This window comes from Vipera berus, assembly GCF_964194415.1.
Source record: "Vipera berus genome assembly, chromosome: 2".
Classification (NCBI taxonomy): domain Eukaryota; kingdom Metazoa; phylum Chordata; class Lepidosauria; order Squamata; family Viperidae; genus Vipera; species Vipera berus.
Window position 1 is genome coordinate 108,154,322 of NC_138203.1, and position 24,424 is coordinate 108,178,745.

Consider the following 24,424-nt stretch of genomic DNA (forward strand, 5'->3'; position numbering starts at 1 on the left):
TATGGAATTGTTTTTCCTTTTAGGATTTCCAGCCATGAAATCCTTTCTAATCTTTCTCTTAGTTTGTTAAAGCCAGCTCTCTTAAAGTCTAAAACAGTAGTCTGACTTTGTTCAGTCACTTTTTCCTGCACTATGGTGAATTGTAGTATGACACGGTCACTTTCTCCCAAGCTTCCTACCATTTCCATTTCTTCAACCATCTTATCCCTATTAGGATTAAATCCAGGGCAGCTGATCTTCTAGTTCCCTCTCCACTATTTGGGTGACAAAGTCGTCAACTAGGCACATCAGAAATCTGTTGTTATTGTTTCTTTTTACTTTTTTACTTATTGATTGGGAAATATAAAAGCATGAGAGGGTTTGCATGGAAAAAAAAACAGAATGAAATCCACCAATGTAAATATAGTTAAGTGCTAAAAAAGATTGTCACTTGTAAAAGTATTTAGAATTTGGGGGGAGAAATAAGATGAAATAAATATGGTGACAGGATTTATGATAAGGCAACTAAAACGATACACAGGAGTACCGAAACTATATATTTAACTGTTGTTAAGCAAACAAAACTGTCTTAATCTAATGTTTTGCAAAGAAAGATATGTTGGGGAAAGGGGAAATCAAGTGAAATTAACATATGAAACATAGATTATAGAATTTAATTGTTAAGGACTGTTTTATAAATTTTACCCAGACAACATTCTGTTTTATAATGATTTATGTTATGTTAAAAAATCTCAATAAAATATTTACACACAAAAAAATCAAGAAATCTGTTAGATATTCCATTCACTGCAGAATTTGTTTGCCAGTTGATTTCAGGGAAGTTACTACTACATGCCTTTCCTGCACACCTTGGCTAATAGATTAGCAAAAAGTTTGTCTATTTCCTCTGCTTGGTTAAATGGCCTATAGTACACACCCAGTGGTGGGATTCAGCCAGTTCGCACCACTTTGGCAGAACCCGTAGCTAATTTTTTGTTGCCCAGGCCCAGAATGGACTTCCAAAAGCGGCATCCACACAGGGAACTGGTTGTTCACATATTTGAATCCCACCACTGTACACTCCTATAACAATGCCATTTCTTTTTCCTCTAATATTCACTCAAATACCTTCAAGAAAGTTTTTATCCCTAGTATTGTGTATTTCTATAAAGGTGTAGTAATTTTTTACATACAAAGGAACACCTCCCCCTCTTTTTTAGCTTTATATTCAAATCACAGGTTTCATCCCACCAAGTTTCAGAAATTACAGCAATATTGTACCTGCCCTCATGTATTAGGACTTCATGTTATCCCTGTCTGAGCATGTGTAATGTCTTCATAAGTCTGCATCCTCTCTTTGTGGGCCGCATCCTAATTTACTCCCATCAGAAAAGGATTACAGTGGAAATACCATCGGGGTTACTCTGAATAGAACAGGCTAGAGTAGGCATTGACTGATGGAGTATCCCTGCTGTCTTTGTCTCTGTGCAGGTGGATGCCCTCCGTGTTACCGTGAAGAGTGACTCCGAAGACGATCAGTACCCTGTCTTGTTTGTAGTTCGGCAGCAAAAGGGGGTGCTGTCCTGGCAGCTCCCTCTCATTTTTCATGGGCTGTAAGTAATCGCTCCCTATGATAAGATATTTATCTCTATCCTATTTAGTTTTTCTCATTCCAACGTCTTCCCTCAAATTCCTTCTAAAAGATTTTTTTAAAGGGAGGTTTTTTTACTCTTTGCCTGCTAGAGAAGAAGCTTCCTTCATTTTTTTTGCAACATTGCATTTTACTTTGTGGCACATTTATTTTTTATTGTACAGAGAATTTACACTGAATTAAAGTGTAGAGATAAGGACAGATGGTAAATTTAAAAAATAATTCAGTATTGCTGGCTAAATCTGTTCTTTAATATTTAATTGAATCCTAATAGCTATTCAAAGTAAGTAGTAATTTCCTATCGAACACCTTTTTTTTTTACAATATTGGTTTTCATATAATTTTGTGCATAGCTATCTTTTGTTTTTGGAGTTTTGTAAAATAGACATGCACAACTCAAAATGGTTTGAAATATATATTTATTATGAATTAACCTCTTTTATGTTATACTTGTTAAATTTATACATTAAAACTGGCTTGTAATAAAGTACAGATATAATGTGGTAGGAACAATGGGAGTAATGAAACAGATGGGAGCACAATATAATTGTTTCAACAGAGTCAAGATAAGAGCCTGTTGTCTGGCCCCACTCAGTAATTAACAAACTCTTCTGAATAAACTAGTTTTCAGACTAACATCCTGTGATAACCCAGTTTGGAGGTTAGCAGAACATTAATTCTTGGGGTTTCCGTGCCAAACATAGAAATATGACCTTCTCAATATAGAATACCCAATTTTCCCAACATTTTATATTTGATCTGTCAGGGTAATTTTGTTCTTGTCAAAAATGTCACCTCTAGGGCAAAGAAACCTCTAACTAGCAGCTTGCATTTAATAACCTTCTACAACTGCTTTCATATTTCTACTCTTCACTTTGGAAATAAAAGAAATGGGTGTCAGTGGTTAGCACTTAATTCAAAATGATAATAATTAATAATAATAATAATAATAATAATAATAATAATAATAATAATAATAATAATAATAATAATAATAATGATGATGTTGGAAGGGACCTTGGAGGTCATCTAGTCCAACCCCCTGCTCAGGCAGGAAACCCTATACCATTTCAGACAAATGGCTGTCCAGTCTCTTCTTAAAAACTTTCAGTGTTCACCACTTCTGGAGGCAGGTTGTTCCACTGGTTAATTGTTCTAACTGTCAGGAAGTTTCTCTTTAATTCTCCTTGACTAGTTTCCATCCGTTGCTTCTTGTCCTGCCTTCAGTTGCTTTGGAGAATAGCTTGACTCCCTCTTCTTTCTGGCAGCCCCTGAGATATTGCAACACTGCTATCATGTCACCCCTCACCCTTCTCTTCGTTAAACTACACATACCCAATTCCAGCAACCATTCCTTATATGTTTTAGCCTTCAGTCTCCTAATCATCTTTGTTGCTCTTCTCTGTACTTTTTCTAGTCTCAACATCTTTTTTACATCGTGGTGCCCAAAACTGGATGCAGTATTCCAAGTGTGGCCTTACCAAGGCATTGTAAAGTGGTATTAATACTTCACTTGATCTTGATTCTATCCCTCTGTTAATGCAGCCTAGCACTGTGTTGGCTTTTTTGGCAGCTGGAGCACACTGCTGGCTCATATTTAAGTGATTGTCCACTAGGACTCCGAGATCTCTCTCACAGTTACTACTGTTGAGCAAGGTACCACCTATACTATACCTGTGCGTTTGGTTTTTCCTGCCTAAATGTAGAACCTTACTTTTTTCAACATTGAATTTCATTTTGTTAGATAGTGCCCAGTGTTCAAGTCTGTCCAGATCCTCCTGTATCTTAAGCCTGTCTTCTGGAGTATTAGCTATTCCTGCCAGCTTGGTGTCATCTGCAAATTTGATGAATTCCCCATCTATCCCCTCGTCCAAATCATTGATGAAGATGTTGAAGAGCACTGGGCCCAGAACAGAGCCCTGGGGCACCCCACTACACACTTCCTTCCATGTAGATGCAGTTCCATTGTAACATTGTAACAAAGTATGGCCGGTCAGCCAACTATGAATCCATCTGGTGGTGATGCTATCTAACCCACATTTTTCTATCTTATCAAGTAGTAGGTTGTGATCTACTTTATCAAATGCCTTACTGAAGTCCAAGTAAATTATATCCACAGCATTCCTCTGGTCCTCTAATTTTGTCACTTGGTCAAAGAATGCAATAAGATTTGTCTGGCATGATCTGGTTTTGACAAACCCATGTTGGCTTTTGATAAAGACTTTGTTTGCCTCTAGGTGTTCGCTGATTCATTGCTTGATTATCTTCCAGAATCTTCTCAGGTATTGAGATCAGGCTGATAGGTCTGTAGTTTCCTGGATCCATTTTTCCCCTTTCTTGAAGATGGGAACCATATCAGCTCTTTTCCAGTCCTCTGGTAGTTCCCCAGTGCTCCAGGATCCTTGAAAAATATAGTTCAGTGGTTCTGAGATCACGTCTGCCAGTTCCATGAGAACCTTGGGGTGTAATCCATTTGGTCCTGGTGATTTGAACTCGTCTAGGCTGGACAGGTGCTCACTTACCATTTTCTTGCCTATCTTAATGTGTTTCTATTCTGTTTTTTATGGCACTGGTTTTGGTAGGTTGGACTGTTTTTTCCCTTTGTGTAAAGACAGATGCAAAAAATGAGTTAAATAGTTCTGCTTTCTCCCTGTTGCTTGTCACCTTCTTGCCACTTTCCCCCACTAATGGACCAAACATTTCCTTAACTTTTTTCTTGTTTTTTACATGTTGAAAGAAGCTTTTTTTGTTATTTTTGACTTTGGTTGTAAGCCTTAGTTCATTTTGAGCCTTAGCTTTCCTCACTTCATCTTTGCAGGCTTGGGCTATTTGCTGATATTCTGCCTTAGTTATGTGCCCCTCTTTCCACTTCTTATACTTGTCCTTTTTATCTTTCATTTTATCAGAGAGTTCTTTATGCAGCCATGCTAGTTTCTTCTGAGAGCTGTTATTTTTCTTCTTTGTTGGTATTGTGCTAGACTAGGCCTTTATTATCTCACTTTTCAAAATTTCCCAAGCTTCGTAAGTTGTTTTCCCCTTTAGGATTCTCATCCATGGAATCCTTCCCAAGATCTCTCTAAGTTTATTGAAATTAGTTCTTTTAAAGTCCAAGACTCTAGTTTGACTGTGTTCTATTGCTTGTGCTTCCAGAATGTTGAATTCCAATATTGCATGATCACTTCCCCCCAAGGTTCCTGTGGCTTCAACACCTTCTATCATTTCATCTCTGTTAGTGAGGATTAGATCCAATATGGCTGATTACCTATTTCCCTTTTCTACTTTTTGGGAGACAAAGTTGTCTGCTAGAATTGTCAGGAATCTGTTTGATCTTCCACTTGGTGCAGAGTTTGTCTCTCAGTTGATGTCAGGGTAATTAAAAGTCCCCCATTACTATTGTGATGTGCTTCTTACATACTTTAGTTAGCTGACTAGCAAAAAGTTCACCTATTTCCTCTGTTTGGTTGGGCGGCCTATAGTATACATCTATGGCAATGTCATTTTCCCCACCTTTTATATTGACCCAAATTCATTCAGGACAATTTTCATCATTGTTGTGCTCTATTTCTGTAGAGATATAGCTATTTCTTATATAGAGAGCAACTCCACCTCCTCTTTTGTTAGATCTGTTTCTTTTAAATAATTTAAATCCCTCTAGCTGTGTGTTCCATTTGTGGGTTTCGTCCCACAATGTTTCTGTAATGGCAACAATATCATATCCGCCCTCATTTACCTGAATTTCTAGTTCATCCTGCTTACTGTTCATACTCTGTGCCTTGGTGTTCAAGTCCTTTATGACTGACCCTGTGTTTACTTTCTACATAACTTGTGTGGTGCCTGAGTTCCCCTATTTTCTTAGATTGCTGGGGACAGGGATTGTCCACTTCTCCTGCAGGATCTTTGTGGTAGAGGGGGCTGATAGCGCAGAGGCTCAATAGAGTAGAAGGGCTGAACTGAACACCTAATTCCTGCCTGAAGAGCACAGATTACAGACCCTAGATAAATAGTCTGTCCTTGTAGACCAGTGATTTGTATACAGATTAGGACAGTTTCCCAGTTTGAAAAGAGTGCTGCGAAAGACAGCTGAAAAACAAGTGTTGCACTGAACTAAGCCAGACATTCTGAGATGAAAGGAATCTCAGATGCACTTGCCCTGAATGTACTGCCACTGTTTTTGATTTTTAGTTATATGATTCACGCGCCATTAGGCACGCAGGCTGCTACTTTGCTTCTCCACCCACCTCCTTCTTAACTCACAGTATTGTAGCTTTTCCCAGCAACCTCTGGCCAAATTCAAGTACAGGACATGGATCAGAGGCTGACTGGTGCTGGACAGATTTCGAAGAGAAAAGGTCACCAGCAATTAGGAATTGATGTGGAAAAATCAATAGGCAGATAATGTGATATAAACAGGATTAGTGGAGGTAGATAACAGAAGATAGGATGGTGAGACAAAAGGCATGTCAGGTGTATGCTATGGAAATTGCTCAGGTTAAAAAGGTAACTTGGATGTCAACAATGTGCGCTGATTATATTCAGGGTAGTATTAAAGGCCAAGGGTTACTCTTTACCCACAATGCTGGAACTGCTCAATGCCTGAAAGAATAGAGCACTTGTGATGCTGCTTATTGGCTCCGTGACATATTCCAGACACAGTAACACTTCTGCTCTTAGTGAAGGAGTTATTTTTATCTCCTCCCTTCTGTTTTAAATGGCAGTTTGTTTTATAACATATACATAAATATTTGTATGAAATCATCTTCATTTAGATAATATTATATGGCGTCTGAGTGCAGGCACCTATAGGACCCTCAAAGATTTGTCTGGCTTCACCTTGCTGTCCTTTAGAAACGCTTTTTAAAAACCTGGGTTTTGAAGAATCCAGAGGCCAGGTTGATTCATGATCCCAGGTGGTAGAGGATGGATAACTAGTATTTAAGTATATAGCTACATGTCTATGGCAGGAGTGTCAAACTCAATTTCATTGTGGGCCGCATCAGCATTGTGGTTGCTGTTGGAGTGGGGGTGGGGGGTGGATAGCATGGGCATGGCCTACTGGTGGGCATGGACTACTGGATGGGCGTGGCGAGCTCAATGTCACTCGCATCAGGGGCGCCTGTGCAGGCTTGGGTAGGCCTGGGGCAGATCCAAGGGTCTCTGGCGGAGGAGGGTGGGACCGGGGCGAGCACTGGGACATGGTCCACTGGAGGAGCCTTACCGTCCCTCTCAGGCTGTGTGGGGGGCCGCTGTACGGTGGCGTGGGCTGCCCAGAGCCTTGGGCAGCGGAAGTCAAGCGCCCAGCCCTCGAGTTCAGGGACCCTGCAGCCCAGCCCAGCCCTCGAGTTCAGGGACCCTGCAGCCCAGCCTGCAGCCCCATTTCCCCAAGGGGGCACGCAACTGCGCTTACCTCCTCCTTGAGGCTGCTGCTGTGCTCGTTCTCCTTGGCCAAGTTGCTCATGGTGTTGCGGGAGGGCAAAATGTGTGGGTCAGAGGGAGGCCCACTCCCTTTCCATGCAAGGAGACCCTGCTTTGTAACTAAAGCATCCTCAGCAATAGGATGGGAGACCACCAGGAGAGGTCAGGAGGAGAGGACAAGCAGATGGTGAAAGAGCAACAGGGCTGTTCAGGGCCAAGTGCTAAGGCAGGACTTTCCTCGACCCTTCCTCCCTCCCTCCCACCCTCCCTTTCTTCCTTCCTCCTTTCCTCCCTTCTTCTGTTCCTCCCTCCTTTTTTCCCCTCCCTCCCTTCCTTCCTCCTGCATTCCTCCCTTCCTCCCTCTCTCCCTTCCTTCCTCTGTTCCTTCCTCCCTCCCTCCCTCCCTCCCTTTTTTTCCTCCCTCCCACCCTCTGTTCCTTCCTCCCTCCATTCCTTCCTTCCTCTGTTTCTTCCTCCCTCCGTTCTTCCCTCCCTTTTCCTCTCTCCCTTCCTTCCTCCCTCCGTTCCTCCCTCCCTCCTTCCATTCCTTCCTTCCTCCATTCGTTCCTTCACCTTCTCATCTCTTTCCTTCCTCCGTGCTCAGGAAGGGGTGATGGGAGGGGGAGAGATTGCCAGTGCTGCCATATTGCTGCCAGTCTTGCTATCCCACATGGGCGGGCGGGAGATGTCCCAATGAAAGGAAAGCCTTGTGGCTGCGAGGCTGGAGGTGCTGGTGGCAGTGGGGGTGGCTCTGATCTATAACCTGGTTGCATCCATCAAAGCCAGAATGCACTCAGCCTTAGATCCACGGGGCAGCCCCGCCCTGCCCCCTGGGCACGTGCACAAGCAGAGTCTGGCATCCCTGCTGGCTGTCTTGCCCCGCAGGTTGACTTCACCCAGGACACCAGCGCTGGCCACTTCCTATGCGCACACCTGGGGGGCAGGAACTTGCTGGTTCCAGGGCTGCCCCACCGCCTCTGCCCTTCCCCCCAGTTCTGAATCAGAAGCTTCCTGGATGAGAAGCGAAATGTCTTCAGAGAAAAACAAGAAAGTCCAATTGCCTCATAAAAAGCACCTTTGGGATATTTAAGCATGTGTTTTTCTCCAAAGCATTATACTCAACCATGTGGGGGTTTTTTTTAAAAACAGGTTTTATTTGAATGTCAGATTTTGCTTTTTTGTTGGCAGTTACCAGAGAAGTTACAACTACACGGAAGTCAGCCGTACCCTCTGCCCATCCGAGTCTGTACCTGAGAATAGATCTTCCGAGCAAATCATATTTATAAATGTAGCTTCCATGGCTCCCTATAACGCCCACTATCAGCTGCAAGTTACCAAGATTAAGAACTTCCAGCTTAGGTGAGTGGTCAGTTTCTGGATTTACCATTTCCAAAAATGGAAGACTAAAGTTTTGTTGTTGTTACTGTTGTCAGAATCAGCACTGGCTGAAAAATTAACACAACAAACCCATCTTTAAGCACCCTTTAGGTAAGGATTGTTCTATTCATATTTGATTACCATGTTTAATTTGATTTATTTATTAATCAAATTCATAAGGATGCCTGTCTCGTAGAAAGTGACTTTATAAATATATAACAATAATTCTCAATGGATTATTCCTATAAATAAATATGTTTTGGGATATAAATATTAATTATCAGTATTTAAAGTGTTCTTTTGCCTTAAGATTATAAAGAATTTTTATATACCCCAACTGTTTATATATCATTTTGTTTTCGTTCTTAATACTGTTATTTTCAGCATTTGTTCATCTATTTAAATAGAAAAATTTTTTTAAAAATTCCCATGGACAACATGGGAGGCCACAGTTAAAAAGCACACACTTTTTACTGATCACAAACAGCTTGAGTTGTTTGGATGCCTGCATGGAGATGTGCAAGCTGTGGGCCTACATCCCACTGATGCTGCAGACCAAAGTGGGGGACAAAATGCAAAACTGAGGACCCCGCAATGTGACAGGAATAACACAAAGAAGAAGAGAAACAGACAGAGCCAAACCATCTGAAAAAACAGTAGCAGTAGATTTTATCACTCTAGGCTGTAAGCTATATTATAAGCAGCAAAGGCTTCTGGCAAAAAAAGCCATCTATTAAATATGCTGCATATCCCCAGTTTTGTATGTCAAGCCAATGGATATGCAAAGCTGACCAGAAACAGCAAAGAAAGCAACATAGTGCTAACATATGGCATGTAAGCTAAAAATGTTTAGCCTGAGTCTCAGTAGCTTGCTGGCTGCATCACACAACTTTCCCTGTCCATCTGCATCTCTACCCAATGCTATTTTTCCTGCCCATTCCTTCATTTTTGGATTCTCCATGGGCTCACCTTACCTTTTAGCCTCACTTAATTCTCGGCGCTGATTTGCATGCATCCAATACTCTGCACCATTCTTAAGAAGAATTTGGAGGGGTTGGAGCAAGTTTAGAGAAGGACAAATGAGGATTATCAGGTAATTAGAAAATAATTACACAGTTGCTCTTATGAAGACAGAATGAAGGAGTTAGAAAAGTTCAAGTTTGAGAAGAGATGATTGAGAGAGTTTGAATACAATAGCAGTTTTCAAATACCTGAATGCAGTTGCAGAAGGGGACAACTACTATTAGCACAATAATGGTGTCTGCAATTATTTGCATTTTTTGGAGCACAGGGGAACAAAATGAGGATTGGAAAAGAACTGATGTGGTTCCCATCTTCCAAAAAAAATGGGGGGGGGGGAGAGCCAGAAAATACAGACCAATCAGCCAGATATCAAAACCTGGAAAGATCTTGGAAAAGGTAAACAAGCAACAAATCTCCAAACACCTAGAAGCAAACAAAGTTATAATCAGAATCCAACATGGGTTTGTCAAAAACAGATCATGTCAATAAATCTTATTTCATTCTTTGACAAAGTAACTAAAGTAGTGGATCAGTGAAATGCTGTGGACATAGTATACTTAGATTTCAGTAAAGTATGTGATAAGGTAGACCACAACTTACTTGTTGGCAAGCTAGAAAAATGTGGGATAGAAAGCATCACCATGAGATGGGTTTGTACCTGGCTGACAAATTGTACTCAGTGTGTAGTCCTCAAAGGAATTACATCTACATGGAGGGAAGTAAGCAGTGGGGTATCCCTAAGTTCTGTTTTGGGCCCAATACTCTTCAACATCTTCACAAATGATCTAGATGAGGGAATAGAACGGGAACTTACCACATTTGCAGAGGACACTAAGCTGGCAGGAATAGGAAACACTCCAGAAGACAAGCTCAAGATCCAAAAAGATCTTGATAGACTTGAACACTTGGCCCTATTTAATAAAATAAAATTTAATGTAGATAAAAGTAGGTTTTACACTTAGACAAGAAAAACCAATTGTATAGGTACAAGATAAGTGAAACTTGGTTTATGCCAGTAACTGTGAGAGGGATCTTGGAGTCTTAATGGACAGTCACTTAAATATATGTGTGGCAGCAGCAAAAAAAAGCCAATGCAATCCTAGGCTGGATTAATAGAGGGATAGAATCAAGATCACGTGAAGTTCTAGCACTGCTTTACAAAGCCTTAGTAAGACCACACTTGGAATACTGTATCCAGTTCTGGTCATCTCAGTATAAAAAATATATTGAGAAGACCAACAAGAATGATTAGGGGGTTGGAGGCTAAAACATGTGAAGAATGGTTACAGGAATTGGGTATGTCTAGTCCACAGGTCTGCAACCTGCGGCTCCAGAGCCGCATGCGGCTCTTTCAGCCGTCTCCTGCGGCTCTCAGTCCTTTGCCATGTGCAGTCCAAAAAAAAAAGTGGGACTAAAAAAGTTCAACCAATCAATTCAAATATGCAGGGTAGGTGCATATCACGCCTTGGCTCCACTCTTCAGTCAAACCCTGTTCTGCGCATTCACGCATGTATGCACATGCGCACACATTTTTTGCGGCTCCCAGTTTTTCCTTTTGTGAGGGAACCGGTTCCGAGTGGCTCTTTCACTGTTTCAGGTTGCTGACCCCTGGTCTAGTCTAATGAAGAGAAGGACTAAAGGTGACATGATAGCAGTGTTCCAATAACTCAGGGGTTGCCATAAAGAAGAGAGAGTTGATCTATTCTCAAAAGCACCAGAAGGCAAGATGATAAACAATGGATGAAAACTAACCAAGGAGACAATTAACCCAGGACTAAGGAGAAATTGCCTAACAGTGAGAGCAATCAATCAATGGAACAGCTTACCTTGAGAAGTTGTGGGTGCTCCATCACCAGAGGCTCTCAGAAAGGATCTGGATAACCATTTGTCTGAAATGGTACAGGGTCTCCTGCTTGAGCAGGGGGTTGGACTAGAAGACCTCTAAGTTTTCTTCCAATTATGTTATTCTATGTTCGATGTGCTTTGTTTTCAACAACTTAATATTCAGAACAATGGAAGAAGATATTATTAACAGAGGAGAAACTTGTTTTGTATCAGATAAATATGATATAAATCTTTTTAAATTAATGGATTCCTTGTAGCTTTAAAGCTGGCCCACAGGCCAGATGTGTCACGCCGAAACCGTGCCCACCCACCCCATTGCCAGCAATGGGGAAAAAGTCCCGATACGTCACACAACATCATGTGACATCGCGAGTTTGACATGCCTGCTTTAAAGGAACACCATCCAGAGTCCCTCTAAGAGTGAGATGAAAGCTCTAAAATATGACAAATCAATCACTCAATAAATAAACACAGATTATTTTTTTTCACTCTATGACTTCCTTTTTATTGTTGTAAATAGGCAGAAGAATTTTCTCAGAATAGTTTGATACTATGCTACTGTTTCGCAAGTTTTTGAAGAATGAGTTTAAGACAAGTGTTGCTACTTAATGCTTTATTTTTAGGTATTTATATTATTTTAATGCAGTTGAGAATTACTAGCTAAAACCCACAAATGCAAGCAGCATAAATCTGTTTCATAGCTAAAGTCATCTTCCCTGTGAATTTTTGAGCCTAGGAAGTTAAAGATGTTACTGCTTCAGCTTTCCTTATTTGCATTGAATTAAATATTTCTTCTATCATCTACTTCTGTTGGTATCAGAATAGCACATGTGCATATCCGATGTTGTTGAATTTTGTCCCAGAGTTTTAATTCCTATTTCTTCTAGTCTAACATTTCTCATGATATGTTCTGCAAATAAGCTAATAAATAAACAACATACAACCTAGACATGCTACTTTTCCATTTTTGCCTGTTAATTGCTCTGTATTCTCTTCTGTTACTTCCTGTTCATCATACTTCAATAGACATAGAAAGTATCCCAGTTCACAGTTGTTTTCAAAGACTGTCCATATTTGTTGTGGTCTACACAATCAAAAGCCTTAGTCTCATCGATAAGGCAAAAACAGATGTCCTTTTGGAACTTCACTGCAGTTTCTTTATAAATACACACACAGGAGAGAACCAGATATTGAACTCTATAATATGTACAGGATATTCATCAGTAGAGTTTTTGTTCATTCAAAAATGATCTATATGTTCATTTGTCACATGGGTGAAGGTAATTTGGAAAAATGAAGCCAGCTGTGGATATATAATGAGGTTCTTACCCCACCTCTAACAGTTTCTAACCGCTATCTTATGTGTATGTTTCATATTTTATCTTAATATCTGGACAAATTTCCGCAGCATGGACACTACTTTTGCCTTCACTGCCAGCCCTTCCCAACCACAGGTAAGTGATAATAATTATGTATGATAATGATAAAAACATCTTTTGAAAGTTTAGTTAAAATCCAAGGTATTAGAATATTATTTTTGGCTACTTATTGAAATAGGATACATTTGCCCTATATTATAAATCTTAGGGCAGAATGGAGCCAACAGACAGATTAAGCAGCTATTAATAAAAAAGCCTCAACATTATAAAATCAATGCTTATATATAGGGTAAAGCCTCCAGTAAGACACAAATGTTTATATACATAGCTAGATCTTTACTTCACACTGGAAGGAAATCACTATTGCTGCCAGCTGTACATTTTTTTCATTGGCACTGAAATGAAATTGCATCGTGTGCCAGCTGTACATTCCTATATAAAATAATGGGCCACACTTAATGACAGGATGAAGAGAAGCATCCAAGAAAGTACAAGAACAGCTCTTCTTCACCTAAGTCAATATCTTAGACTGTGTAGGACTTCGGCATTATTAACTACCTTTATATATATATATATATATATATATATATATATATATATATATATATATATATATATATATATATATATATATATATATATATATATATATATATATATATATATATATATATATATATGGTTTTATTGATTTTATAGTTTTACATTTAAATATTTAAAAAGCAGTGTGGCTGCTGAGTTAATCAATAATTCAATAAAATACAAATATCTTTAGTACAAGTTTCAGACTACTACATTAAATATTTCCTCTCTTTTCCCCTTAGTGTTTACTGTCTCATGTTTAAACTAATACAATTCTTATTATATCAATTAAATAAAAATAACTTTCTTACATTTATCAATTTTTATTTTATACATATCCTGGTTATTTTATCATTCAATCTTTATAGATTATCAATGTCCTAATTAGTTTTTCCCAATTTTTAGTTTCCCATTAATATTTAAATTTAACATTTAATATTTATAAATTCCAAGTTTTAAATAACCACAGTTCCCTTTATCCCAATTCATCACAAAATCTAATGTTCAGGATACACATCTTATCTATTTAAATATTTATGCATTATTGGGACTTATATGCCGCCCTATCTCACCATCTTATATCAACTAATAATACAATATAACTTTCTTATTTTCTATTAATTTCCGAATGCCTTAAATTTCTCTTATTTCAACATTAAATACTTCCTCTCTTTTTCTCTTGATGTCTACTTTCTCATATTTAAGCTAGTAATTTTTAGTATAGCAGCTAAGTAAAAACATATTTATTACATTTATCAATAGATTTTTAGCTTATATATATCTTAATTACTTTTACATTTAACCTTTATAAGCTAATCAATATTCAAATTTAAAGTTTAATATTTATACTTCCAAGTTTTAAATGACCAAAGTTTTCTTTATCTCAGCTCATAACAAAATCTAATATTCAAAGTACACATCTTGCCTATTTGAGTATGTTCTATTTTAATTCTCACTAATAAGTCAAAACCCCAATTTTCTTCAGCCTTATTGTAGCTTTCTTTCTTTGCCAACTCGCCTTCCATGTCCGTGCTTTTAAGTGTTGTTATATATATTGTTTGGAGTAGAAAAGGCTATCTGGTCACCATTTTTTTGGAAGGACTAACAAATCGCCTCTCTATTTTTCCATCTCGACGTAGTTGTCCTGAACTGTTTATCTTCCCTTCAGTCTGTTCTTCTTGATCCTCAGGTTTCTTCTGGTTTATATAGAAAGTCTTTTCCCTTTTCCATGTTGTCAGTCTACCTGTATATAACGGGCAGAGAGGCAAATGTAGACTGATAAAATCTCTCTTCTGTCTTCTTGGATTCTTGAGTCCAGACTGGTACCAAATCAGATAAATCTCCTCTGGAGGACATGGAATGCAATGGCAACCTTAATACTTAATACAACCTTAATACATATAATGGCAACCTTAATACTCCAATCTAGATGAATGCTATACTAGTACCTGGATATCAAGTGCTGGATGACATCTAACTCAACAAGTTCCTCTATTTGGGTGTGGATATTTATGACTGGAAAGAACAAGGTTCATTGGTATGATCTTGTAGTGTCAGTATTAGAAGCTGCATCAGCGTGATAATAAAATGGAATAAAAATTGACATCTCTTTAAGTTCCAGGTTATATTGCCAATCAATCTCCATCTGGGGTTGATCGCTACATTAGTTGACAATAAAAGAGATGCCAGCAATGATTTCCTCAGGGATGAAGAAACCAACCTGGCATATATTATTCACATCTAATTTATCCTATTATCCTTGTTTGTAGAATATCAAAAATATTAAAATAACAAAAATTTTAATTTCAAAATAACGCTCTTTAATAAAGCGAATCAGAGATATAAGACATAATGGAAATGTGGTTTCTATTACACTATTTCTTTCTTTAAATGCTATTTGTTTTTGAAAGAAAAGTCCTTTCTGCATGATGTCTTGCATGTATCCAGTGTAGCATTTGACCCACAACATCCCACTGAAACATAAAGGGAAAATCTAGTAGTGAAAATCAGCAACAATATATGTTTTCTAAATTTGCAATCCTGCAATTCCCTAAAAATAAACAAATATAAATAAAAATAAATAATAACTCAATAAATAGGTAAAACTGTTGTGAATGGGAGATGATTTTGACAGGATCCAGAGTCATTTAGCAGTGTGATTGTGTAGGAGGAGGGCAGTGGTAGTCTGGTAACAAATGGTCAGGGTAACCCAAATAAATGGACATTAGGATCAGGACTAGAGTAATCCAAATGGACGGAGTGGAAATCTGTAAAATATACCGAGAAACTGGCACAAACAGACATCATTTTTTTAACCAAGATAAACAATATGAAATCTTTCTCAAAAAAAATGAAGCACCTCTGTGCAATGTACATACTATGCAGACTACCACATAATAGAGGGTCTCAATAAAAATGTTTTAACACATTGCCCTAATTTAAACACTACTCTCTCTATACATCTGATGAAGTGAGTAGCCTCTTCTTTTAATAAAATTTAGTTAGTAAGAAAAGCTGCAACCAGATTCTTTTTTATTTTCAGCAATGTCACATGGCTGAAAGATAAGCTGTATAGATAGTATACTGCATTTCCCCCCCTTCCATTCAGTCACTTGCAATTCTGCCTGGACTAGTCCCTGCTGTTTTCTTGGCAAAGTTTTTTTCCTAGAAGTGGTTTACCATTTTCCCCTTCCTACGGCTGAGAGAAAGTGAGTGGCCCAGGATCACCCTACGGGTTTTGTGCCTAAGGCAGAATTAGAAGGAAATGGGTAAATTTAGCCTTAAAATAGGAAATGTAAGGGCAGAGATAACAGCACTCTTCATGTAAGTAAAATGTCTCTCAGAGGAAGGCCTTTGATGCATACCATGTAATCCCAGAATGCAAGGCAAAAAAGTGCATTCTACTTGATAGGGCAATCAATTACTCAGGCATAGAAGGGTTTCTCTTTTAGTGGTTCAGCAGAAGTAAAAGTTGGACAGACATCTGTCCATATTTTAATTTGAATTTCTGCATTGAGCATTGAGCATGGAGTTGAACTTGAACTAAATAATGAAATCATAGTACACTTTCAAGTAAGAGCATTTTTGGCAAATAACTATTTCACCCCTGAAGATCTCCAGCAGAAAATAACTCTCCCTTATATGTGACATCTTCTTCCATTAGGTGGCAGCTGCTCTAATCAAGAAGTTCTTCCTCTGTCTGACCTCTATACTAACTTCCTTGTAATATTACTCTAATACAGGCATGTCAAACTGCCAGCCCGTGGGCCGGATGCATCACGCCGAAACCACGTCCACCCCATTGCCGGCAATGGGGAAAAAGTCCAGATACATCGTGTGACGTCACGTGATGTCATGAGTTTGACATGCCTGCTCTAATAGATTCTGGTCCTGCCCAATATTTGCTCACAATAGCAGTGTGATAACCCTTCAAACATTTGCAAATGGATATCATTTTTCCTTCAGTTATTTCTTTTGAAGGTTAAATATAAATAGATTTTTTTAACCATTTCTCAGTATATTGATTGATAGTTATCAAACCAGAAAGCTTCTAGAGGCAATGCTTATTGTGTAATTCCTTGACAATAAAAAGCAGAGGAGCAGTGTTTGGCCTGGCAGGGAAACAACTATGGGCCTCTTTGTCTTCATCCCCCATCTTACTCTTCTGCTCATCCTATGCTTATCCAGCTTCCAGCAATATCCTGCCCAACTGCCTGTTAAAAGGATGCTGCACTGCCATCCCTTCCAGAAAAAGGGGAAACTGAGTGTTTATTTTCCCCTTTGATAAAATAAACTGATTTTTTCAAGAACCTCCTCATCACAGATAGTCCTCTACATATGAGCACAACTGGGACCAAAATTTCCATTGCTAAGCAAGGTGGTTGTTAAATGAGTCATGCCCAGTTCTATGACCTTTTTTGCCACGGTTGTAAAGCAGATCATTGCAGTTGATCATACGGTCATTAAGTGAGTCCAGCTTCCTCCATTGACTTTGCTTGTGGGAAGCCAGATGGGAAGGTTGCAAATAGTGATAACTGAAGTATTTGTATGAATGGCCTTATGGGAATAGTAGGCTTGTAACTGTTAGTTATTTCTCCAAATAATATTTTAAAAATAAGAATAGTAAAATCCAATATGAAAATAAAAATCAATAAAATGAAAGTGAACCATTCTGGGTCCTTAGGACGCTTTACAAGGCTGACTTGGCCCTTGATATCTTTTAATTGTACAGCAGTTAAAGGGGAAGGTGTAATAATTGTGTCGGGAAAAGCACTGAGCATTATAAAGGTATGGTGGAAAACAGGAAAACATTTCCTTAATTATCCCAAATATGCTTTTTCAAAAGGCAACTGACTTTGTTTTTCCTTGAAGATGTTTCGCTTCTTCAGTTCTGAAGTTCTTTAAATCTTTAAATATGGGTGAGCTCCATTTATCCAAGATAGTCATGCTGATACGACCATGCCTCTGAGTCTGTGTATGATTTGCCCTGTTGTCAGCCATGACCTATATGACTGAGGATCTTCATAGACATTTCCTTAATTAAATAAAAGTTTTATCATCTCTTCCAAGCCACTAGAGATACAATATTTTTATTTTATTTTTAACTTCCCTCTAGATTAAAATTAAGCAATTATATATTCCACAAACTGGAACTCTTCCAACTAGGCACTAACCAGCACAAAGCCTGCTTTACTGTGGTGAAATTGTTGTATTGTGTGGATATGACAGCAGTTCCCTGAGTGGCTAGTAGCTGAAAAACTTACTTCACTTAGCATCCTTCTTACATATATTACACACTTTCAGAGGGCCTCTGGTGGCTGATAGTCACTCTGGAATTTGGGCTGCTTTTGGTTGAGGGATTATTTATTGATTGTATTTATGGGATTAATTTTTGGTTGAGGTTTGGTTTTTATATTTAACTATGTGGAGATCTCTACTCACCTTTAAATAAACCCAGGTAGAGCTCTACTTTAAATATTACCACTCAACAAGGCAAGTCAGGAATAAACTCAGAGGTGTGGTGGCGTCAGCATGACTGTCTCAGATAAATGGGGCTTACCCATATTTAAAGATTATCTTTATGGCAGAAAGAATTGTAAAAGTGTTTTCTTCCTTCATAGTACTTTTTGTACCAGTTCCCTCCCGATGTGGATTCTGTCATTGTCAGAGTGATTTCTAAGACAATCTATCCCTGCTCTGTGGTTTCCATCCAAGATATTGTGGTAAGTCCTGCTAGTTTATGATAGGCTACTTGAATATTGGCAGTGTTTGTCTTTGCTTACTGTACTATTGCTGTTCAATTATAATATTTATTATGAAGTGCAAATCAGATTTGGACCATTTCTACATTCTGAATCATATTGGGCTGATTCGGACAGATCTGAGCTGCCTTCAAAGCAGGTAGATTCCAAGTCTTGCATCCTCCTAAAGTTGTTTGTGTTCACTTAGGACAGCGAGAGAAAAACAGTATCCCTGAAAACTGATTAATTTCTTGTGAACCTCTTCAAATATGACAAATATCTGGTTCAGAGAGGAGGCATGCAGAGATAACCCTGAAAGGAATTCAAGGAAGAATTACATTAACATTCACTTAGCCATGAAAGAAAGGAGATGTGAGAAAGAGGCTCAAGATTGTCCCACCTTGATTCTCTTGGGTATAAAGAGGGGGACAGAGAGAAACCCTAGTCAGGCTTTCAAGATTCTGTTATCATACTTTGCAACAGGGTTCCAGTAGCCTTTGTAGTGGCTGTTTCCTGACTCAACCTATCTCAGAGGACTGACAAAGTGGCTGGGAAGGAAGGGAGGACATTGTTTTTGTTAGTGACATTACCAACTTCCAGTAATAATAAGACTTAGCAAGCCGTGATGATAAAAAAGTGTTGTTTTATTTTTGAAGTACCTCACAAAGAAGAGGCAGGTGCTAATTAGGAGGAAAAGCTGTTTCTGCTTCACTGAGAGAGAAAGCTCTACAAACATGGGGTGGAGATACAGACTCTGCATGGCCCAAATTTGTATTGTCCTCTTTTTCCATAAGGCAGAAATGATAGTAGACTTTCCAAACTTATTACAGTCATCCCTTCTGTATAGAAAATATTTTTTTCATTCCTCTCTTGCTAATTTCCTTCCCATTAGTTCCTCCATGTTTATTCCTTTTTTCCCCTTTCCCAGGTCAGATACCCCTTACCCTCAACCCATCTCACTTTTTCTTTTTCCTGTTTCTGCTGCTTGGAGGGAGGGCAATGTTTTTGATTTACATGCATATTTGTGTGAGTATGCACGTACATTAATGTTATGCAGAGAGTTCCTTGTGTTGGTTAATTCAGATAAAATTAATTTTTTTGTCTTGGCTCAATCCTTTTCTAGAGTGTGGCTTTTATTCCCTCATTATGTGTTTGTGTGTATGTTCACTTACATGTGTAGAACATCTATTTTATTTATTTGTTTGTTTACTGTTACTTGTTTATAGGGATGGGTGGCATTTCTGCAGGTGGTTTTCCCTGGATTTGGCAACCTTAAGCTGATAAAGTGGGAAAGCTGCTCATTGCACAGGGGTTTTGTCTGTGTTTGTCATTTGTTTGTACTATTCATTTTGGGAGAAGGGTTCTTTGAAATTCAGGGTCATCTTCATTTTGATAAAGGTGGTATACAATAGTATCATGTTTTATTTAATAATTCTTTCTTCGAGGCAGAAACATAAAAAAGGTATATAAATTAAGCAAGCTCAAAGTGGCTCAAACTGGGAGCCACCGAATTGTTCTGTGATGTAATGAAACATGGGAATAAAGCTAAAGGTCTGGAACAGCTGGAATGGCCCTGTTCTGAACTGTGATCGAGAGAAGGAAAGAATCGGGAAGGCCTGCCAGGAATCTGTTAAAATAATCAGATATACAGAAGCAGAGGTAGCTCTCTAATCAGCTTCTTCATCTGTTGCAGTGTCCAGTTTATGATTTGGATTATAATGTGGAATTTAATGGAGTTTATCAATCCATGACAAAGCAGGCAGCCCTCACTGTGCAGGTGAGTGGATGGTGCTGTCTACTGTAGTCAGTCTGCTTTTGATGTACGGGAAAGTTGAGGGGGCAACTAAGCTGATCAGGATTTTCTGCAATCAATCATATGGATGGATAGAGATATTTTGGAAGGTAGAAACTCAGCTGGGAAAATCTGTCCATATTTAGAGAGAAGAGCTTTGGGGAAGCTGGCAAACATAGGAGAGGGCAGGCAATACTGAGCCAGGAGAAGTTGACTGCAGGCAGATGAGAAGTCTGGGACAAATCCAAGAAAGGGAGAGAGAAGGAATCCATTTTAAGAAAAAACATATAAGAATGCTGTACGTTTTCTTGAGTTTGAATGCATCTACACTATTTGCACACAAAAACATACCTGCAAGCAGTTGAGAAGTGTCAAGCAGTTAATTTTCATTAGGAGTACTAGTGAGAGCATGGTCACTAAACCAGAGATAGCCGGTGATCTTGCATCAAGAGGCATATTTGGAGTTTTGAAAAAATGTTGATCACTACAGAATCATGGCCCTCTTGACCCCTTTGGCAGCTCCAGAGGTCACCAAGTGTTCCAACTTTTGAAAGCCCAAATGGCCCTTTTCAGGGTCATGATGTCCTTCCTTAGAAAAGAATTAGGGTTGAAATAGATAACTTAAAGCTCTTGGAAGCTCAAGACCCTCTTTTCTGCAATAAGACCTTAACTCCAATTTTATTTTAAATGTTTAGTTATACAACATTTTATTATGGTCTTCAACTAGCATGAGGTAAAAACATAGAGATTATGAAATTAACAGCTTTGTCCTGAAAACAGTCTGTGGAGATAGTGAGTTAAAAGATAGAAGTTAGTATTAAAAGGTAAAGTTAAAAGATGGCAAAATAAAAGCTGCAAATGCTTATAAAATTAAGAAGTACAAAAAACCTCTAGGGTTAACTAGAATTAAAATTTAGTTAAAATTAAGTGTGGAATACAATAAAATATACTATAATTGCAAAAACATATTAAAATTCAGTTGTGGTAAAAAACTATAGAACTGAATAACTAAGAAATAGCAAGATAATAATTATGACTGATTAGCTTAGCTGGCACACACTACCTGGCAAATTTTACAGACTATGCAATGCAAAACATGGCAGCATTATGTTAAGAGGGAATTACATTCAAAGAGCATATACAATAAGCCAGTATGGCCTGGGAGAATGCAGATGGCTGTGTAAAATGGGCAGGAAAGGAAGACATAGAATCATAGAGCTGGAAGGGACCTTGAAGGCAGAAGACTTTATTCCATCACATGGTTGGTGGCATCTTGAAGGTTACAGATGTTCTTGGAAGAGGATCTTTCTTTTATCTTCCATCTAGCACAGCAAAAGAAAGGGCATTGTAGAGAGCTAGACCCAAAGATGCTTTTTCACGAGTCAACTAGACTTTCTTTTTTCTCTTTGAAGACGTTTTGCTTTTTATCCAAGAAGCTTCTTCAGCTGTGACTGGATTGTGGGGAATGGAAGGATTTATACTCCCTGAAGACAGCTGCATTCTTTTAGAGAGTTGTTGATGCCACCTGGAGGCTTATCTGCGTCATCAGGTTGACCTGAGTAATGCAAATAAGTGTGGAGCCTTCTTGGAACTGCTGAAAGGACTGTCTTGTAGATAGAAGATAGATGGTGTCACATCCTTCCCCTTCTGTTGAGAGAGTGCTGTTCAGTTTTGACATAAATGGCCTCTTTGACCCCTCTTTCAGAGCCAGACCTTTCTATGGCTGAGTAAGATATGCAGCTGCTGTTACTATATATATTAGGAATCCTAACTGAAATAATGTTATTGATTTGCTTATGTTCCTAGAACAATCATAAATTCAAAATACAACAAATATTGTAATTTTTTTTGAAAATGCATTAAATTATATTAAAAAAAACCTGAAACAATAATGTGAAAGAGCACCAGCCATGACTATTGATAAGAATTTTGCAGTCTTCTTAGGCTTCTTTCCATTTTGCATATATTACAGGCAATTTAAAGAATGTACTATCCAAGAAAGATAAATTTGTTAGAATTAAGGTCACTTGATTTCATATGGATCTAGTCAACTCTGCAAAGAATATTTGTGACACATGATTCTTGTGCCAGAATACATGGGCATAATAAATAATGGACACAGGATGATCTTGCATTTTTGTATAAGTCACAATATCTCATCTGTGGACCTGCTTTTGCAATGTGCATAATAATATATATTGATGTTGGATTATCTGTATATATTGGCAGGATTTTATTTTTCTCTAAAAAATACAGGAATAGAGCTTAGAAATAGACTCCTTTTTTACATCTTCTGTTGTTTTGGATTAACCATTGGCCAATCATAGCTACTGTATGCGAAACCTTTGGAATTCTGAATAATTTCTATCTAAACATTTCCTCTTTCACAAGAAAAGACTTTTAAAAAAATAAATCAGGATTTTCTTTCTCTGGGCATTGTGTGTGTCAGTCACTGCTATTTATTCACTTATTGCCAAGATCTCTAAAAGAACCCCCTGACTTCACAACAGTGAAAGAGCAGAATAATTGCTTTTATTTTGATGGATTTTAGAAGAATTAAAATTTGCTCTATTTCAAGAAGATAAGTGGGCCTGTCAGGGCTTATTTAGGAGATCAACTGCCTCCCCCTTCACTTCTCCCTTACTGTCCAATTATCTTTCCTAACTATAGTTGTCTACCAGCATTAAAAGTTATTGTGTTTTTTATTGCACAGAAAAAGGACTTCCCAAGCAAACAGTTTTTTGTTGTATTTGTCATAAAGCCAGAGGACTATGCTTGTGGCGGTTCAAGGCCACCCTCCATTCAAGGTAGGTGATTTATGATCAAGAAGACCAAGATGAATACTCTCTCTCAATGTTTCTGTTTTCGACATTGTTATTATTCTAGACTGTCATGGCAATCACAGTGAGACATGTACTATAATTGTTACATAAAATGTAATTTCCTTGAAAGAAGTCAAACTAGGTCCTGGGAAATGTAACCAAGAGTTTCCAGATGGGCACACTTCTATGAAGACACTCTGAGGACACACCGGCTGAAGTATGAAGCAGTGAGGCTACCCAAGCAGTCACTTTAAATGCAGTGACTTCTGCTCTGACTACCTTTCATGCTGATCTGGACTTGTAAGATAGTGTGAGTCAAGATGCCTCCACGATACAAGGAGTTGCGGCTCAGATATTTATCTTTCTAATTCAGGAACAGAGTGTGCCCTACACAAATCACTATGGCAATAATAGCGAATCTTTGGGCCTACTAAGGCTGCTTCCTCTTATTTAGGATAGAGGAATGGCAGTTTAGTTGGGAACTCTATCTTGAGGTACTTAGACCTCAATAGCAGCATCTAAAGCAGGGGTCTTCAAACTTGGCCCTGGCTGAGGAATTCTGGGAGTTGAAGTCCACAAGTCATAAAAGGGCCAACTTTGAAGACCCCTACTCTAAAGGCTTTCTTTCCAGAATTTAATTAGGTTTCTACTGGGTTTTAAATTGTCATGGTATCATTGTATCTACTAGTTTAATTCTTTTTAAATTTTCATTCTATGTTTGTTCTTTTTTAATTTTATTGTTGTGAGCCGCCCTGAGTCCTTAGGGAGAAGGGCGGCATATAAATTTAAGTAAATAAATAAATAAATAAATTGGAAGCTTAATGCACCACTTCTGCTGAAAAGATGGCCAACTGATGACACATACAAGGAGGGATCCCTGAAGGGTTTTTCCCTGGAATGTAGCTTTTTCAACTATCTACAGAAGGAACTGGGATTCCTTTAGTTTTTTTTAAAACCAAGTTTTATTGATTTTTTAATATTTACATATACATGTATTTGTGAAGCAATATGGTGGTTGGGTAGTCAAAATAACAAATAACAAGTTGTAAATAGTTCAGGTTACATCAACAGGGATTCCCTCTCTGATTCCCTTAGTTATCACATAGTCAAAATAGTCAAGTTAATACACTTCTAGTTGTAACCCAGTCAATTAACAAAATTTTCAATATATTTTCACTAATACATATCAATATTCTGTTTTAAAATTTTATCTAATTGCAATAGAATATTCTAGAATAGCCTATAGTATACAAAAGAAAGCTTAATTTTCAGGTAACCCACAATTCCCTATTTCAATAAAGAATAATTCTCTTGTCTACAAA

At 38.2% G+C, this 24,424-nt stretch overlaps 1 protein-coding gene across 4 annotated transcripts in view; it reads left to right on the top strand.

Annotated features, from left to right (window-relative positions):
• SIDT1 (SID1 transmembrane family member 1) overlaps positions 1-24,424 on the top strand; it is a 70,627-nt gene that overhangs the window by 3,661 nt on the left and 42,542 nt on the right. For 2 of the 4 annotated variants that reach the window (XM_081318150.1, XM_081318152.1), the window contains exons 2-7: positions 1,471-1,592; positions 8,231-8,401; positions 12,696-12,741; positions 18,369-18,470; positions 20,182-20,265; positions 22,994-23,087. In XM_081318150.1, the coding sequence (XP_081174276.1) occupies positions 1,471-1,592; positions 8,231-8,401; positions 12,696-12,741; positions 18,369-18,470; positions 20,182-20,265; positions 22,994-23,087 (619 nt within the window). The remainder of the gene's footprint in view (positions 1-1,470; positions 1,593-8,230; positions 8,402-12,695; positions 12,742-18,368; positions 18,471-20,181; positions 20,266-22,993; positions 23,088-24,424) is intronic. The other 2 variants (XM_081318151.1, XM_081318153.1) reach the window with 1 other exon arrangement.